Consider the following 19,227-nt stretch of genomic DNA (forward strand, 5'->3'; position numbering starts at 1 on the left):
AATGAAGGCAGTTCACAGTTGATTGGAGGGTCTGCAATATGGATAGTAACACCCCTGACATCCAACTCAACAGCTGGTGGATCGGCCTTATAGAGCCACTCAAAGTAACCTGCCCAGTGGGTCTTCACTTGGGTCTCCTTTGTCAAGAGCCTATCACCCTCCACTCCAACTACAGTCCACCGAGGGATGGGCTTGGAGTGACGCATTGCGCAAATTCCCTTGTAAGCAGGTGTAAGCCTTGTACTACCATTGTCGTAAAACACCCTTTTTCGACCCTTATTGAGCAACGTTGTTTCGAACGTACACCTCTTGTTCGTACAAGTCCCAGACGTGTAAAATATTCGGAATTAAAGCGTATGTACCAGTAAAACACATAATACTGTCATGTTTTAGTTGATTATATTTTCAGTTTTCAAAGCCTTATGATGACGTTTTTATATGCGCTCATTACCCTTGATGGAGAGTCCATTGCATTTCGGTCCGTTTGTTTGTTACTTGCAAAATCGAATATTTTTCAAGTATATTGGTTAGTCGATTTTGTTATTCCATCTGTCTGTCTGTCTTTGTCACGTACAGGTCCAAATTTTAAACCGATCTTCACGAAACTTCACAACTTACAGTTTGTCATAAGGACGAAGCCTATTGTTTTTGAGGTCAAAAGGTCAACATTGACCCAAAGTCAACAACGAAGGAGGTGTTTCTAAAATCGTCAATTTTCATCCGATTTACTTGAAATTTGAAGAGGATTTATCATGTCAATAAATTCAACCACAAATTATTTTTGAGGTCAATGGAGACTAAAAGGTCAACATAGGCCCAAGGTCAACAATGAAGGAGGTGTTTATAAAATCCTCAATTTTCATCCGATTTACTTGAAATTTGAAGAGGATTTATCATGTCAATGAATTCAACCACAAATTATTTTTGAGGTCAATGGAGACCAAAAGGTCAACATAGGCCCAAGGTCAACAACGAAGGAGGTGTTTATAAAATCCTCAATTTTCATCTGATGAACTTGAAATTTGAAGAGGATTTATCATGTCAATGAATTCAACCACAAATTATTTTTGAGGTCCACTTAGGCCAAAAGGTCAACATCAGCCGAATTTCTAAAATTGTCAATTTTCATCCGATTGACGTGAAATTTGAAGAGGAGTTGCATATTTGGTCATTGAATTCAACCACCAATTATTTTTGAGGTAAAATTTGTGTCATGAATTTTGCAAGTCTCGGCTCTGCACGAACGTCTTCTTCTTGTTGTTTGTTTGTCTGTTTGTTTGTTTGCTTGTTTGTCTACGCAGAACTTTCGTATTTTTCTCCACAACCGTTTGTCAGATTGAGACAAAATTTTCACCATTGGTGCGACGACTCATCTAGAATGTTTTAATGCTAATTATTGTTGTCATAGGTCATGTGGTATGGCAGCAATGTTGGAAAAACGGGAAAAAAAATTGGACCTCTGTATCTACGAAATCGCCGCGGAAAAAAATGAAACTTGGCATGGAGCAAGTACTCCTCATGTGGAATGTGTGACTTTTTATGACATCATAAGTGCCTTTGTTATGACGTCATAAATGCATATGTCGATCGCTACATCCGATCAGTATGAAAATTTTTGAGGGTCATCTCGGGATAAAATGGTACGCAAATTTTTTTGATGTCGTCATCGGTCACGTGATTCATCAGCCATATTGTTTTAAAAACTATCAAAAATCTCTGAAATGGTGAACAAATTGAGGTGAAACTTTAAACATATGACCACTTATCTGTGAAAAATATAAGGTTCACAAATATGATGTCATAAGTCACATAGTTTGGCAGCCTTATTGGATTTACCCTAAAACATATTAAAAAAAAACTTCTCCAGAACAGCTGGAGAGATGGAGGGGAAATTCACACAAATGTTCCCCAACACGTGTGTGCATCATTGTTAAGGAATAATTGATGTCACATTGTTTGGCAGCCATATTGAATTTAAGAAAATATTAAATACTGGTTTCTCTAAAACTGCTTTATCAATTGACATGAAACTTCACAATTGTGATCTCGTAGTGATGGGGAATACATGTTTTAAATTTCAACTTGATCAGACACATGGTCTGGCAGCCAGAATTATTTGATTTTTTTTGATCTGGGTTTTGTTTGTTTTTTGAATGAGGCTCCCTTGGCTGGGCCTGGATGGGTTTTAGGGATGAGGAGCGGCAGCTGAAATGCGAATCCTATCCAGGTTCCTCCTGATGACTTCATCTTTGCTTTTTGCTTGTTTCGGTTCCTTCCAATTACTCCAATGCAGCACTGTTCCTATGTGGTCTTCCATTTGATTTGAATTGAATTTATTTTAATTCAATTCTCAATTCAAATGAATAATAATAATAATAATAAAAAAACCTCATGGGTCAGGGTCAGGTGTCTGATCAATGTGGGGTTGCATCAAAGTGGGACATCTTGGTACCCAGTTATCACTGCCAGCAGTTATTAAGAAGTTTTAATTATGTCTCTTATTAATTACATAACACACCACTACATAAACCCCACACATAAGTCCTGGCGAGGGTCTGCAATCTCTGATTGTTCTTTTTCTTGTTTTTAATGGAGAAATCAAATAAGGAGGCCCATGTGCGCTTATTTTTCATATGCGCTTACATTCAACCATATGCTGATTATCCAGATTCTACTGTATCACGTTTGGATCTTGATGATGGATACTCACTCTTTCATCGATCATCGGGAACGGCTGTGTGTTTGATTGGTGTCTTAATCTGTCTGTCTCATGTTCGTGTGTATGGGTTTTATAATTCAAAGATGCAAAATTAAACTATTAGTAATACACTTCTTGTTTTAAAACAGATAAATGATTTGAATTTTTGTCCTCTTTCCTTTTCAGCTGAATAAGATGTTCAAGAAGGCATTTCCATCCACGTTCATCAGATGCAAAGTTAAATCATTTAAGTAAGGAGAACCTATGAATATGCCTGGTGTTGGCTTAATGGTTTGGGTGGTGGGCTTGGGATCTGGGGATCCTGAGTTCAAATCCCCCTTGGCTGTTGAATTAATACCAGGTGGGGTTAACTCTGCCTGTCATCCTTTCAAGGTCAGCAAAATGAGTGCCAACTTGCTGGTATCCTGTGTCGGAATGGTGACCCATCCAGGATTGTGCCCAATAGCCAAGGAGACTGCTTCAGCAGCACCAATTCTCTGCACAGAGTATGGTCCCAATGGATGGATGGATGGAATCTATGAATCATCTTTTGAAACGTTCTATTATCTTTGCTTCCTGTATTTTGTTAAACATCTGTGTCTGAAACAGATGTGATATTCAAATTAAATTTTACCTTTTTGAGTTTTATTTTATCAAAATATTCTCGGAGCAAGATACAGTACGCGGTCATCCAAAATTTCCAAAGTATAATTTTATTTTTCAGTGTAAACAGAAATATTTTTTGTTAAAAAAGTCTTAACTATCTCCACAAATATGTATTTAGAAATAAGATGAAAGTTTTTATGTGATTCTCTCGTTCCTCAAACATTTTGAACACCCTGTGCTGTTATAAAACTTTAAAAATAATTGATTTTGTGTTCTTCATGTAGGACAGTCAAACTCATCTAAAAGTTAAAAAAAAAAACTAAATTCAAGGGAAAAAGATACAGTGATGGATTAGTTCTAAAGTGTTTTAAAGGAATTTCCTTGGATCAGGAAATATCAGGGATACTTTTGTAAACCACCTTGCAATAAAATAATGTAAATTTCCATCAGGGGAGGGGGGGGGTCATGAAGATGAAACTGCATCAAACTGTCACATTGACACGTGTTATATTTGGAATAAAAACATTGGGAAAGTTACATTTCAACTTCATTTTTTTGGGGAAAAGTGTTTTTTTTATTTTTCGTTTTTTTTTCTTTTTATGTTGAAGGCTCCAGTCATGGAATAAATAGTCCTCATTGAGGCCAGGCCTTAAATAAAGAGAAATAAAAGAGAGAGAATGTTAAGTGAGGAGTGAAAATGAATGAGTATGAAAAGTGTATGACGTTTGTTTGCAACAAAGAGAGAATAAAGCTCGTCCGGTAGTTATAGTTTGAGTGAGATAAAGTAAGACCAGCAATCCTGACACAGAGAGTGTAAGTTGGTTCTGGGCACCACTTTAATGCTCCTAAGTTAGAACGGTTGCTATCTACAACTTACTACCTTAAGTTTACTGGGAAAGCTCTGTTGTTGATAGAGACTCAACCTTCAAAAAAGAGAATGCACCGCCTGCTGACCATATCCTGAGCGCTTTCTTTGACAAACTCTACAAGGTGAAAGAAAATGCAACCCTTCCCAGTTCTGATCTTCAAAACGATGAGAATATCTTGCATGTAGGGGTAATTATTCATCATCATATTTTGATGCTGAGATATTCGTACTAGTAATAGGCGTCCACAACCGTCCTTGACCATGTTTTGGAGCATTGGCCGAGACCCTAACCTTTTCACTTTCATTCACTTGTAAATTCGTTTTTTCCACAACCGTTTGAGCAATTGACACTAAAAAAAAAAAAAAAGATTTTTTTTTTGGAATGCCGGCCACATTTTCCATCCAAACATCATGTAACTTCATGTCAATCGCTCAAGTGGTTGCAGAGAAAACGAATTCATTTTGCACTCAAACTAAACTTGACGAAAATGAGTTTTAAAAAATAGGGCCGTGGGTCCTGCAGCTCACCTGGATTAAGAGCAACAGTCATTCAAAACCCCCCACTGTGATTTTAGAGGACCACAAGACCCTGATTTTTTTAATGCTGTGAACAAACTTTGGTACATCACAAGTGATGAAGGTTGTGGTACAGTATGATCAAAGTTGTGTGTGTAGTTTCGGAGAAGAGAGGAAATACTTATTTTGGGGGGTTCAAACCTGGACCAATTTTGACTCCGAATTTAGACCCCGATTTTTTTATTTTTTTTCCATGCCATGAACAAGCTTCAGTTGCAACATACCAAATATCATGTTAGCCAAGTTTGGTCACAATCCCATCAGCAGTTTCAGAGACTAAGTTGCAAGTGTTTCCGGATGGACAGACTGACAGACTGACGGACGGACGACGCGCCATCCCATAAGCTCCCCAGAACTTGCGCTTGACATGCTGCGATGGGGCTAATAAGGGCTATTTATAGTTACTATGACTTTGCCATTTCACATTTTTACCCAATTTTTAATTATTTTCTCCATCTTCTCGTAATAAACGTTTGTTAAAAATTTGAGGAAAAAAGCTCAAATGGTTAAAAAAAGTTATGGCCTGGACAGAGAGACAGACATACACACACACACACACACACACACACACACACACACACACACACACACACACACACACACACACACACACGATTGAAAAACCCTGCTTCCCGCTGCGCCGGGGGAGGGTGTGAGCTAATACAGGTGAATAAGTGTGGAAGGAAGAAAAAAATAAAAGTGAGGGTCTTGGCCCCCATTCCACAACATGGTCAAGGATGGTTGTGGACACCTATTACTCATTGTTACTAGTTACCTCTGCCACCAAGGTGGATGGAGGTTATGGTTTTCACTGCTGTCGGGTAGATTTCGTAAGTATATTGATGACTTCCGTCGTGTGTATGTGTGTGTGTGTGTGTGTGTGTGTGTGTGTGTGTGTGTGTGTGTGTGTGTGTGTGTGTGTGTGTGTGTGTGTGTGTGTGTGTGTGTGTGTGTGTGTGTGTGTGTGTGTGTGTGTGTGTGTGTTTGTAGGCATGATGACTCGAGAACGGAAGAAGCTACCAATGTCAAATTACACCACGTGATTGAGGAGGGTGATGGCTAGCGCTGATTTGATTTTGGTCAAAATCGGTCAAAGGTCAAGGTCACAGTGAGGTCAAACATCCAAAACATTCGATTTTTGATGGTTTGGTACAGAATCATCGTAGAAACTTCTGGTTTGCGTCGCAACCTTCTCCAGAGACAGCTTTTACTAGACAAGGTCAGACGTCAAGTTGACGATTTCGTAAGTACCAGTCTATGACTGCTTGTTTGTCTGTTTGTGAACAGGATATCTCAAAAACTTGTGGACGGATTCGAACGAAGTTTCGTGGAGAGCTTGCGTATGTGACAAGGACGAAATGATTAGTTATTGGTGAAGATCCGAATGCGGATCGGGATCCGAGAAATTTTTCAGTGATTCTTCACCATTGAGTGATCAGGCGAAAACGATATATAGCAGGATATCACAAAAAGTTGGGGACGGATTTGGACGAAACTTGGTGGACGAGTTGGTTAGGTGACAAGAATAAGCCGATTAAATTTTAGTTCTGGTCCGAATCCAGATCCGGCCTATCAGTGGGATACAAAACATAAACTAATCAGCCTGGCGGAGGTATGCACTGAACTGAATGCCCTTCTGGTTAGTTACTCTCGCCAGAGGAGAGGGTATTGCTGTGGGTCCGTTTGTTTGTCTTTCTGTTTGCTTGTTTGTCCACACAGAACTTTCATATTTTTCTCCGCAACCGCTTGTCGGATTGAGACAAAATTTTCACCAGAGTAAAGACTACTCATGTAGAATGTTTTAATGATGATTATGATGTTATAGTGTTGCGAATCTGGAAGCCATGAGCACACAACATACAGGTCCTTTAGATCAGTTATATCGGTAAGTACATGTTGCCAGTTAGGGTCCCGACCCTATTCTAATGGGTAATTAAATGTTCCTGCGCTGTGGAGTTATTTTAAAGTCAGGTTTTCTTTTCGTTTATTTTTACACCACCGACATTACTGCCGACGACACCGCATCGCCCTCACCTTCACTTCGCTTCCTTCACCTCGCTCTGGCCGACGTCATGGGTGGGCGGAGCCCCTACAGAAACATGTTGCTCAACTTCCTGTGTGAGGGGCGGTCCTTTGGAAGAAGGCGGAGTTCGGGGAGGAGCTGCAAAGCGGCCCTCGACTAATCGGCGTGCAGCGGGTGGGGTGACCGTCACTCGGCCAATCAGACTTCCCCGAATTTGTGAGGGGTGGTCCTTTGAAAAAAGGCGGAGATCGGGGAGGAGCGGCGAAGCGGCCTCGACCAATCGGTGTGCAGCGGGTGGGGTGACCGCCACTCAGCCAAGCCGGGCCCACGACAGGAGGAAAGGCCAGCCAGTGAGAGAGGGAGGGTCACAAGGAGTCCCCCCCCCCACCCTTCCGAAGCGGGGGTATAATTATAGGCGCAGTATGCGCGTTCGTGGGAGTTGGTTCTGGGTCTGGCGCAGTGTGCGCGTTGTTCTCCTGTCATTCTCCACTGGTTCTTGAAAGTGTCTGCGCACAGAGGATCTTCTCCCGCCAGCCTGCGCCCCGCCGACTTTGCTCGCTTGGGTCGTCCGGATCGTGCTGGGGGTCCAGTTCGGCCCCGAGGACCTGGTCCTTGAAGACCGTACGAGGCGGGCAGGTCCAAGATAGGTGTCAAAAAAGACCACCTGGTCCGCCAATTTTAGGGTGTGTGCGTATGTGTGTTTGTGGCGCCAGTCAGTAAGTAGTGAACTGTAAAAGTGCTTTCTCACTGTATATCATTGCCTTGCTTTATTCGGTTTATTTCTGCTTCTTATGTGCTTCCCGAATTCCCCCTTTCCCTATTGTGAATAAACCCCGATTGTTAAATGTTTCAGTTCGTTTGCGTCCCTTCTTTCATTGACTGAGTGTTTCACGTGGTGGGGAAAATTCGCTAAAGCTGTTACGGCTCTAAGGGGACATTTCGACTGACGGTTCTTGGCGATTAAACCGCTCGGAATCGCACACGGAACGAGCGCTCTAAGCGGCTCGTTTCCGTACGAGTTCCATCGAGAGTGAAATTCCCCAGTAGTTGGACCACGTGGGTATTTAGGAAAATTGAAATTGACGTGGCTGAAATCACCGGCGACACGCGGACGTGGTTGAAATCACCGGCTTCACGTGGACGTGGTTGAAATCACCGGCTACACGCGGACGAGGTTGAAATCACCGGCTACACGCGGACGTGGTTGAAATCACCGGCTTCACGCGAACGTGGTTGAAATCATCGGCTACACGCGAACGTGGTTGAAATCATCGGCTACACGCGGACGAGGTTGAAATCACCGGCTACACGCGGACGTGGTTGAAATCACCGGCTTCACGCGAACGTGGTTGAAATCATCGGCTACACGCGGACGTGGTTGAAATCACCGGCTACACGTGTACGTGGTTGAAATCACCTGCTACACGCGGACGTGGTTGAAATCACCGGCTACACGCGGACGTGGTTGAAATCACCTGCAACACGTGGACGTGGTTGAAATCACCGGCTACATGCGGACGTGGTTGAAATAGCCATCAAATGCGGACGTGGGTTGTCATTGTTGTTGTTATTGTTGTTTTAAAATAAAAGATAGAAAAGAATAACACGACCTCAAAGATGCACAGACAGGCTCACAAACAAATTCCCGTTATACATTGGTGGGGAAATCTAACCTGGAACACACACTTATCAAAATAACTGATCTTCGGGGAACCTGAATGGTATTCTGTGAATTTCCACAACCGTAACTATATATATATATATATATATATATATGTATATATATATATATATATGTATATATATATATATATATATATATATATATATATATATATATATATATATATATATATATATGTATTGTTACGGATTCGCGCCCGCCGGCGTGCGGACGGCCACGTAACTCGAATCGCAGCACGTCGCCCACCGGACGGACAATCCCGTCGTGACCCTCTCGGACTAACGCCGGGAACTAGTCACGGGTGGGCCTTTCGGCCTCACCACGATTGTGCCAACCGGCCCCCCGCGTGGGATAGGGTTGCTCGCCAAATTCGACCTACCTAAGTACCCACACGGAGGGTAGACCGGGCGATCGCACCTCGCCGCAGGTCGACTTCGGACACGGGCCACTTTAAGCGACCCGTTCCGTACTATCGGGATAACCGAGCGGTGTTATAGTCAACCTCGACGGTTCGATTAATTATTGGGCGTCTTTAGCCCACGACCAACCCTTTACGTGAAGTAAGATGGAGATTCAATAAAGGAAAAGACGAAGCGAAACGGGAAAAACAGTTCAACATAAAGCACATTTATTCCGCGCAAACGGAAAGCACACATATACAATTATACACCAAAAGCAAATATAAAAGTCGAAGAAACACAAAAATTCTGCACAAAAAGCAAATGCAACAATGCAGATCTACTACCGACTACCGAGTACACGGCAACAATTATACAGTTTTACTTCACAGACGGCGCCGACAACACATATACTCAAAGCAAAAGAAAAAGGGACCACCCTCAACGATGAGGGGGGCAGACGGGCCTGGGGCCGAGACCGCGTCGATCCTACCCGTCTGGTGATGAGCCGCAAAATGGCGGTGGCGCCCCGACTCCGCGGGCCTCGCTGGCACTGCCTGGAAATGGGGTGGGAACGGGGACCCCTTCTCACACTATCTCAGCGCGGGGGGAAACAGGAGGGGGTTGTTGATGCTCGGGGGAATGAGGATATCTCGCTGGCTCGGGTCCCGCGACGAGCGTCTCCACCGTGACCTCGGTCGCGTTACCGGCCTCCCCTCTCCGCAGCTCCCTGACTCTGACACGAGCGCCCTCTCGACTGCCTTCGCCGCCGCCACCTCTCCAACTCTCCCACTCTCCACTCTTCTCAGCTCCGTCCAACTGCTTTCTCTGACTCTTCTCTTCTCAACTCTCCTTGACTGACTCAACTACTCTGACTCTTCCCAACTCAACTGCCTTTTTGGCAAGCGAACGCGGCCCTTTATAGCCCCCGGGGCTTCGCTCCTTTACCTTCGACCCTTCACCTCTGGCTGGCTCCCCATTGGACAGAGGAAAAGTGGGCATGAATGATTTTTGATCCGCGAATCTGCATATAGCGATTATACTCCGACGCACCTGGAGGCGGGGCCAAATCGCCCCACGCTCGCTGATAGGACGGAACAGAAGTGGGCGTGAATCGTTTTTGATTCGATTTCTTCGGAAAGGCTGGTGTTTTTGCACCCGCCGCTCGGCGCGCGCCCTGCACGAGTCCAGGATCGGTGTCCACAAGCGGCGCGGGAATGGCGGTGATGCGATGGTTGCGAGAGCGAGATGTGACGGCAAGGGTCGTGGCTGTTGTTGTGAAGCGGCGTTGCGGTTGGTGGCTGTTGTGTGATGGCTGTTGAGACGTGGTTGATGGTGGTTGTGGTGGCAGTAATGGCGGCTGGTCCAAAATAAAGATAGTAAAAGAAAAACGGCTATCGAGAAGGGTCGCAGCCCGAATGAATGACATTTATTCCCTCTAAACAACGGGTTTGGGCCTAACTACACATATACTTAGAGATATCTCACCTAAGGGACCTGAATGGTGGTTTGCGAATTTCGTCAACCACAACAATATATATACATATATCTACTATATAAATGGCAGTCCTTCTGTCTGTTTGTTTGTAACCAATAAGCTCCTAGACCAGTGAACCGATCTTGATGAAACTTTACACATATAGGCCTAACATTAAGCTCCAGGATGCGCTAAGTGGCTTTCCATAAAAATGAAGAAAAAAAAATTCCATTAAAAAAAAGGCTTTCGAATAGTGCGCCGGCGTATTAATCGTAACAAAAGGCTTCATGGTTAAAAACGCTAGGGTTTTTTGAAATACAAAATGTTCGTATTCGTTGACTTTTTAAACATACACATTCTCCTCCTGTTATTTGAATTCTTGAACTGCACGCGCACGGCAACAGCGAACTGCTGATATATCTGCTCATGAAAGAACCAGGCAAGTGGAGTGAGTGAGAGTGAGTGAGTGAGAGTGAGAGAGTGAGAGTGAGAGTGAGAGTGAGAGTGAGAGTGAGAGAGAGAGAGATGCCTAACTACAAATAGAGCGTCACACCGATGGGCGAGAGAAGCACAAAACTCACGGTCCAGCTTTCTAGGTCCGGGTTTTGGCAGGACATTGACAGTTGCCACTGCTGCTTGAAACATTGAGTGGCTCAAAGCCGGCTTCAACTATGACCACTCTGAGGATTACGGCAGCATAAAGCCTTCCTTTAATAAATCTGAGGAATAAAAGAAGCCTTCCTAATTTTCTCCATACAACTAATGCCTCAGTCTAACTAGCGTGGGGAAAATAGGGCAAATTTCCCGGGTATTACCGGGTACTTCAGTTCGTATGTATATATATGTATGTATATGTATATGTATATATATATATATATATATATATATATATATATATATATATACACATGTATATGTATATATATATATATATATATATATATATATATATATATATATATATATATATATATATATATATATATATATATACACAGTCTTCTTCTTCTTTCGGCTGCTCCCGTTAGGGGTCGCCACAGCGGATCATCCATATGATCCGCATAGTGATTTGGCACATGTTTTACGGCGGATGCCCTTCCTGACACAACCCTGGTCGCCTCTTACGACACAGGGATACGGTACACCTATTTTAACCGGCGTTGTGGTTGGTGGTTGTTGTTGTGAAGCGGCGTTGTGGTTGGTGGTTGTTGTGAAGTGGCGTTGTGGTTTGTGGTTGTTGTGAAGCGGCGTTGTGGTTGGTGGTTGTTGTGAAGCGGCGTTGTGGTTGGTGGTTGTTGTTGTGATGGCTGTTGAGACGTGGTTGGTGGTGGTAGTAATGGCGGCTGGTCCAAAATAAAGATAGTAAAAGAAAAACGGCTATCCTGAAGAGTCGCAGCCCGACTGAATGACATTTATTCCCTAGAAACAACGGGTTTGGGCCTAACTACACATATACTTACAGAGATATCTCACCTAAGGGACCTGAATGGTGATTTGTGAATTTCGTCAACCACAACAATATATATATATATATATATATATGTATATATATATATATATATATATATATATATATATATATATATATATGTATATATATACATCTTCTTCTTCTTTCGGCTGCTCCCGTTAGGGGTCGCCACAGCGGATCATCCATATGATCCGCATAGTGATTTGGCACATGTTTTACGGCGGATGCCCTTCCTGACACAACCCTGGTCGCCTCTTACGACACAGGGATACGGTACACCTATTTTAACCGGAGTATACACCGGCTCAGTACACTGGTACTCATTTCGCCGACCTCGGAAGGATGACAGGCTGAGTCAACCCCTTGGTGTATTAATTCAGTGGCTCAACGGGGCTTGAACTCAGGACCTTTTGGATCCCAAGCCGCTGCCCTAACCACTGCGCCAACACCAGGCTCATATATATATATATATATATATATATATATATATATATATATATATATATATATATATATATATATATATATATATATATATATATATATATATATATATATATATATATACATATACAGTATATACAGTTTATACATGTATAAATATATACCTATATATTGTTGAAGATTCGGCGGCACTTAACAGCACCGCTGTCTCAGGGGTTATAACGCCGGCTAGTTCGGCACAGGTCTCGGGTCACGCGCCTCTGATCACGATACCAAAGTACCCCTGGGCCTTGCCAGTTGGGGATATCCACCCCGGCTACAGACTGGGTTTGTCAGAGACCTTGCGAAGTCTGCCACAGTCCGTAACCAGTTTGGTTTTAAATACAAATCGAGCGATTTTTTTTTTTTCCTCAGCGCGGCACAAATAAATTCAAGGTGGCAAATCTCGTACGAATCAGCCAGATTTATTGGGGACACATCGTGGAGCACGACACAAGCAAAGCATTCACGAACGTTATAATTAATCTATAACCCACTCTTATCTCGGGAGCTACGGATACGGGTTTCGATGGGAGCCAGAGCAAAATAAACCTTAGGCCTGGACGACATGCATACATCACACTGAGTACTTGGTGGCGCCTCATGGACGAGAGGAAAAGTGTCGAAGGCACGAATGCGGCTCGTGACAAGCCCATGGTCTCGGATTCGTGCGCTCAGCCCGAGCATGCAGCGTGGAAACATGGCGCTCGTACTCCTATCGGCACAGCTCACCATGCAGCGTGGCAAGATGGCGGCGACGTCGTCCTTTTTTCGGCACCGCTCACGCACGCAGCCTCAGTGCATCCAGCCCCTGTGAGGTCGACGGCACAAGGGCGGATTGATCTATGGTGCGTTCTAGCTGGTTTCTCACAAGGTCCCGTATGCACATCCAGGCCTGGCCTGCACACCAGACTGGGCCTAATCAAGGAGGAACAGCCGGCCAAGCCACTCCTCATAACGCAGATCGCTGACTGACTAAAAAAACAGTTCCTCTTGCGTTTCGGGGCGGGCCTCTCGGACCACCCCTGGGGACCCGTGATTGGTCCATCGTTCGAATTTGCCGCAGCTCTCCGCCAATGGGTTGCTGGCACCTCTTGCTGACTGACTCTGTCAGGGCGCTGGGTGGGTCTCGGTAGAAGGGGGGAAGGAAAGAAGAAGGCGCCTCTCGGTACACCACCACTGTATGAACACTGGGCAGCCTGCTACACCTCCCGATACACATGTAACGTCCGATTACCAAACAACCTGGCTAAACATGCATTTAAGGGGGGATCTGGGCTAAGTCTATATTTAATAACTCATTAAGGGCCCATTTCCGCAACAATATATAAATATCTATATATATATATATATATATATATATATATATATATATATATATATATATATATATATATATATTTACATAAGCCTGGTGCGTTGGCGCAATGGTTAGGGCAGTGGCTTGGGATCCAAAAGGTCCTGAGTTCAAGCCCCGTTGGGCCACTGAATTAATACACCAGGGGGTTGACTCAGCCTGTCATCCTTCCGAGGTCGGCGAAATGAGTACCAGTGTACTGAGCCGGTGTATACTCCGGTTAAAATAGGTGTACCGTATCCCTGTGTCGTAAGAGGCGACCAGGGTTGTGTCAGGAAGGGCATCCGCCGTAAAACATGTGCCAAATCACTATGCGGATCATATGGATGATCCGCTGTGGCGACCCCTAACGGGAGCAGCCGAAAGAAGAAGAAGATGTATATATATACATATATATATATATATATATATATATATATATATATATATATATATACATATATATATATATATATATATTGTTGTGGTTGACGAAATTCACAAATCACCATTCAGGTCCCTTAGGTGAGATATCTCTGTAAGTATATGTGTAGTTAGGCCCAAACCCGTTGTTTCTAGGGAATAAATGTCATTCAGTCGGGCTGCGACTCTTCAGGATAGCCGTTTTTCTTTTACTATCTTTATTTTGGACCAGCCGCCATTACTACCACCACCAACCACGTCTCAACAGCCATCACAACAACAACCACCAACCACAACGCCGCTTCACAACAACCACCAACCACAACGCCGCTTCACAACAACCACAAACCACAACGCCACTTCACAACAACCACCAACCACAACGCCGCTTCACAACAACAACCACCAACCACAACGCCGCTTCACCACAACCGCCACGACCTTTACCGTCACAACTCGCCACCATCGCATCCACACCATCTCGCGCCACTCGTGGGCACCGATACTGGACTCGTGCAGGGCGCGCACCGAGCAGCGTATTCAAAAACATCACGGACTTTCCGCAGAAAACGGATCAAAAACGACTCACGCCCACTTTTGTTCCGTCCAATCGGAGAGCGTGGGCGATTTGGCCCCGCCTCCAGGGCGTTGGAGGGCGGTCGCTATATGCAAATTCATGGATCAAAAAGCATTCACGCCCACTTTTCCTCGGGCCAATGGGGAGCCAGTTAGAGAGGTGAAGGGTCGGAGGCAGAGGGTCAAGGGTGAAAGAGCGAAGCCACGGGGCTTATATAAACGGCTGCGTTCGTCAGTAAAGGCAGTTCAGTTGTGCAGAGTTCAAGAGAGTCGTCGGTGGAGCTGGAAAGAAGTGGGAGAAGTCAAGAGTGAAGAGTTGGGACGAGCCAAGAGAGGAGACGGAGAGGGCGAGTAGACGGAGCTGTGGAGAGGTGGCGACGGCGAAGGCAGACGAGGGGGTGCTCGCGTCGGTGCCGGGAGCTGCAGAGGGAGAGGCCAGCAACGCGACCGAGGTCGAGGAGGAGACGCTCGCCGCGGGACCCGAGACAGGGTGATATCCTCCCTCCCCCGAGCATCAGCAACCCCCTCCTGTTTCCCCCCCCGCGCTGAGATAGTGCGACAAAGGGGGCCCCTTTCCCACCCCCTACCAGACACTGTCCGCGAGGCCCGCGGAGTTGAGGCGCCACCGCCGCTCTGCGTCACATCATCAGACGGGTAGGCCCGACACGGTCTCGGCCCCAGGCCCGCCTACCCCCCTCATCCTGGAGGGTGGTTCTCTTTTCTTTTGCTTTGGGAATATGTGTTGTCGGCGCCGTCTGTGAAGTAAAATTGTATGTGTTGCCGTGTGCTCGGTAGTCGGATAGATCTGCATTGTTGCATTTGCTTTTTGTGTAATATTGCATTGTCTTCTTCTTTTACATGTGCTTTTGGTGGAATTGTATATGTGTGCTTTCCGTTCATCGCGAAATAAATGTGCTTCATATTGAACTGTTTTCCCGCTTCGCTTCGTCTTTTCTTTCATTGAATCTCCATCTTGCTTCACGTAAAGGGTTGGTCGTGGGCTAAAACGCCCGATAATTAATCGAACCGTCGAGGCCGACGAATAACACCGCTCGGTTATCCCGATAGTACGGAACGGGTCGCTTAAAGTGGCCCGTGTCCGAAGTCGACCTGCGGCGAGGTGCGATCGCCCGGTCTACCCTCCGTGTGGGTACTTAGGTAGGACGAATTTGGCGAGCAACCCTATCCCACGCGGGGGCCGATTGGCACGATCGTGGTGAGACCGAAAGGTCCACCCGTGACTAGTTCCCGGCGTTAGTCCGAGAGGGTCACGACTGGATTGTCCGTCCGGTGGGCGACGTGCCGCGATTTGAGTAACGTGGCCGTCCGCACGCCGGCGGGCGCGAATCCGCAACACTGGTGTCAGGTCGTGCGATATAAACTCATCGCCCTCCTCGCGGCACTGGTATCGGAGAACGGGAAAACGGGCTCTCCTGTCTCCAATTAAATTCACGGGAATCGGTCCAGGGGTGAGAGGAGCGACCCCCGATTCCCTCCCAATTACGAGCGAGCAAAATTAACCCTTTAAGAGAAGCAAGATGGCGTCTCAAGGCGAGCGGGAGCCGGGGGTATTAGAAATGGATGTAGAATGTGTAGAATCCATGGCTCAGGATAAAATCCCCGTGCAGGAAATGTTGATTGTACAGGAAAACGAACTCGCCCAACTGAACCCAGAGCCCGAAATAGGTGCGGCAGCGGCCGCGGTGTATGACACCTCCCCTCCCCCTCTCCACCAAAACCCCCCGACCCTTGCCGAAACGGCTCACCCAAGCGCACCCGACATGGCCCAGCTATGCGCCATGCTGGCGGCAATGACAAATGAAATGAAAAACGAAATGAAAGGCATGAACAAACAAATGAACGAAAAGATGGATGCGAATACACAACAAATAATCGAAAAGATGGATACAAACGCAAATGAAATTATAAACGAAATGAAAGGCATGAACAAGCACATGAAGGAAGAAACGAAAAAGCTCCGGGGTGAGACGCAGAACATGGGCCAATGCCTGCAGGCGGGCATGAAGGCAGTGAGCAGGGAGCTTAAAATGGCGACTCCACGTGTAGGAGCGAACGAGCTGGGAGGGGGTGCAACGGTGACCGAAAGGGAAAAATTAAATGGGGAGACCAAAACGTGCGAGACGAGACACGAGGTGACGACAAAGGAAATAAAAATAGTTGAGACAAGGGAGGTAAAGGGTGAAGAGGTGATTGAGTTGGCAGTGACGGTAGCCGGGAAGGGAACGATAGAGGGAAGACTGCACGATGAAGACGGGGTAAGTGACGCACACACACACACGGAGGTAGTGGAGGACGATGAGGTTGAGTTCGCGGAGCGTGTAGGGACCCGGTGCGAGCAGCGGGATAGCCTCCTCCAGGAACGAGGGGAGGGAGTATGCCCCCTTGAGGCGAGTCACGACCAGGTGAGTTCGGTCGTGCTTTGCGAGGTTGAGGGGACGGGTGCTGTGGACAGGTGCACGGAGAGCTTGGGGGGTATAGAGGCCCCGGAGACCCTTGTGGGGACACGAATCCCCAGTGTGGTTGTCCCTGTGTGTGTGGTGCAAGGCGTGAGTGCGTCCCCGTGTGTGGAAGCGACCCCGTGTGTGAGTGGTGTGGTGGCGATGGTGCCGGAGTGCGTGCTTCCCAGCACGCCGTGTGTGGATGAGGCACCGTGTGTGGAAGCGGCCGTGTGTGTGGATGAAACGGCCAGTGTGGATGAGGCACCGCGGTTGAGTTCCCCCGCGTGTGTGAGTGAGGGACGGTGTGTGGATGAAACCCCGCGGTTGAGTGCCCCCGCGTGTGTGAGTGAGGCACGGTGTATGAGTGAGGCACGAGTGAGTGGAAGGCCGCGAGTGAATGGAGCACCACGTGTGAGTGGTATGGTTTATGCAAGGGAGACCGTGTGTGTGAGAGAGCGGTATGTGAGGGAGATGTCGGTTGGCATGCGGGAGCACGCTGCCACGTCTCCCGGTGTGAATGTAATGGTGAGGTGTGTTAGCGTCGTAACACGCGGGAGTGCGTGTGTCGAATGGCGACGACGACGGCGACAGAAGAAAGAAAGCCGAGTAGCGGCTGCAGTTGTTTCGGGGACCGTGCCGGGTTCACCCAGCAGTGAGCACGAGGTCCGTGCTGTGCAACGCACGAGGCCCCCACGTGCTCGCTTGCGAGAGTGAAGTCCCGGTCCGGAAACGCACGCGGTGGATTTGCCGATCCCGCGGACGGACAAAGTTTAGGCAGGATAATGGATTTGGACCGGACGGGTTCTCCACGCGATCGTGTGTGTTAAGCTCCAACGGGCAAAGCACATGTGTTCGCGTGGGGAACCCCTCGAGACGTGGGGCTTGTTTTTTTATGCGCACGGTGACGCCATGGCTGCACGTGGGGTTGGAATCCGGCAGGAGGGGTATCCCTGCCGGATAGTACCGTCCAAGGAGGGACGAGGAACACGTGCAGCTGCATGACGTCACGGGCAGGTGCAAAGTGCGCGAGCTCTGAGTTGCCGCGCTGGTGCTGCGCATGAAAAAAAACAAAAAAAAAAAAACAAGCCTCACTTTCGGGTGCACAGGATTCCTGGGCAAGGGGTGGAAGACCCCCTTACTGGGCACAGGGGGAAACTAGTTAGGGGGAAGGGTTAGCTTAGTTAGACCGACTTCATGGGGCAGGGGTAAGTCCTCATGGAGTCCGTGGAATGGATTAGTTGGAGGGATGATAGCGAGATTTAGGTTGGGAAATTGATTAATGGGATTATTTGGAGACATTGACAGACTTGTGGATGTGCAACGGGGACGTAGTTTAGCTACGTAGTGTTAAATGGAACGTGCTATAGTGTAAGGGACGACGTGGGAGCACGAGTTAGTTAGGGGAGGTAGATAGAAGCATGGCAGAGTTCAGCGGTGAGTGTGTTGAAGAGTTGTTGGTGAGTGAAGTGGAAGCATGTGCTTGGTGAGTGAGTGAGGCCAGCGGGTCTGTGTGGATGGAACGAATGGGGACTGCATGGTGCGATGAGTGATTGGGGGGAGGAGTGACTCCCGCCCAAGGGACCCCGGGGTCAGTGTAGAGTGAGTTAGGGGGTTAGTCAAATTAACAAAAATGGAGGTCGTTTTGCTGTTGGTGGGTGTGTTGGCTCGAAACCCATTTGGAGGGGTGCAGGAGCCCTGTTGACGGGCTTGGGAGCGTGGCTGCGAAAGGTGAGTATCGCTGAGTGGGTACCCCGGGCACCAGGCTAGTCGGCCGTGGTAGGCCAAGGGCCCATGGGGGGCCGGGATAGCGTAGTGGGCACGGGTGCGCCTGCTTGGTGCGGGGGCCCGGGGCGCCATTAGCCGCGTGGGCAGTGTTGTGGGCACGGGTGACCCTCGGAAAGGGGCCTGGAAAGCCAGCCTGCCACGTGTGCGTTTCAGGGGAGGTGCCATGGGGGGCACTCCCCAGTGTTAGGGAGCTGGTAGGCTCGGAGGCAGTGTAGTGCCCGGGGGTGCCATCGTCGGAGAATCGGCAGAGGGTCGTGCCTGCCAAAGGGAGCCACGTGTCCCAGCCATGAGACCGTGTGAGGGCACAGGAAGAAAATTGGGGGGCGAGGCCCGAAATTGTAAGGACACCAACACAGGCGACGGG

General features: G+C 47.1%; 1 protein-coding gene across 1 annotated transcript in view; it reads left to right on the top strand.

Moving 5' to 3' along the window:
- Nucleotides 1–3,944, top strand: part of LOC147016851 (uncharacterized) — a 102,116-nt gene extending 98,172 nt beyond the window's left edge. The window contains exons 45-46 of the mRNA XM_085845962.1: nt 2,885–2,949; nt 3,092–3,944. Of these exons, the coding sequence (XP_085702088.1) occupies nt 2,885–2,949; nt 3,092–3,104 (78 nt within the window). The 3' untranslated portion in view covers nt 3,105–3,944. The remainder of the gene's footprint in view (nt 1–2,884; nt 2,950–3,091) is intronic.
- The last annotated feature ends 15,283 nt before the right edge of the window (nt 3,945–19,227 follow it).

Source organism: Eptatretus burgeri, chromosome 11, assembly GCF_056783735.1.
Source record: "Eptatretus burgeri isolate ZD-2024b chromosome 11, Ebu_testis_v1, whole genome shotgun sequence".
NCBI lineage: Eukaryota > Metazoa > Chordata > Myxini > Myxiniformes > Myxinidae > Eptatretus > Eptatretus burgeri.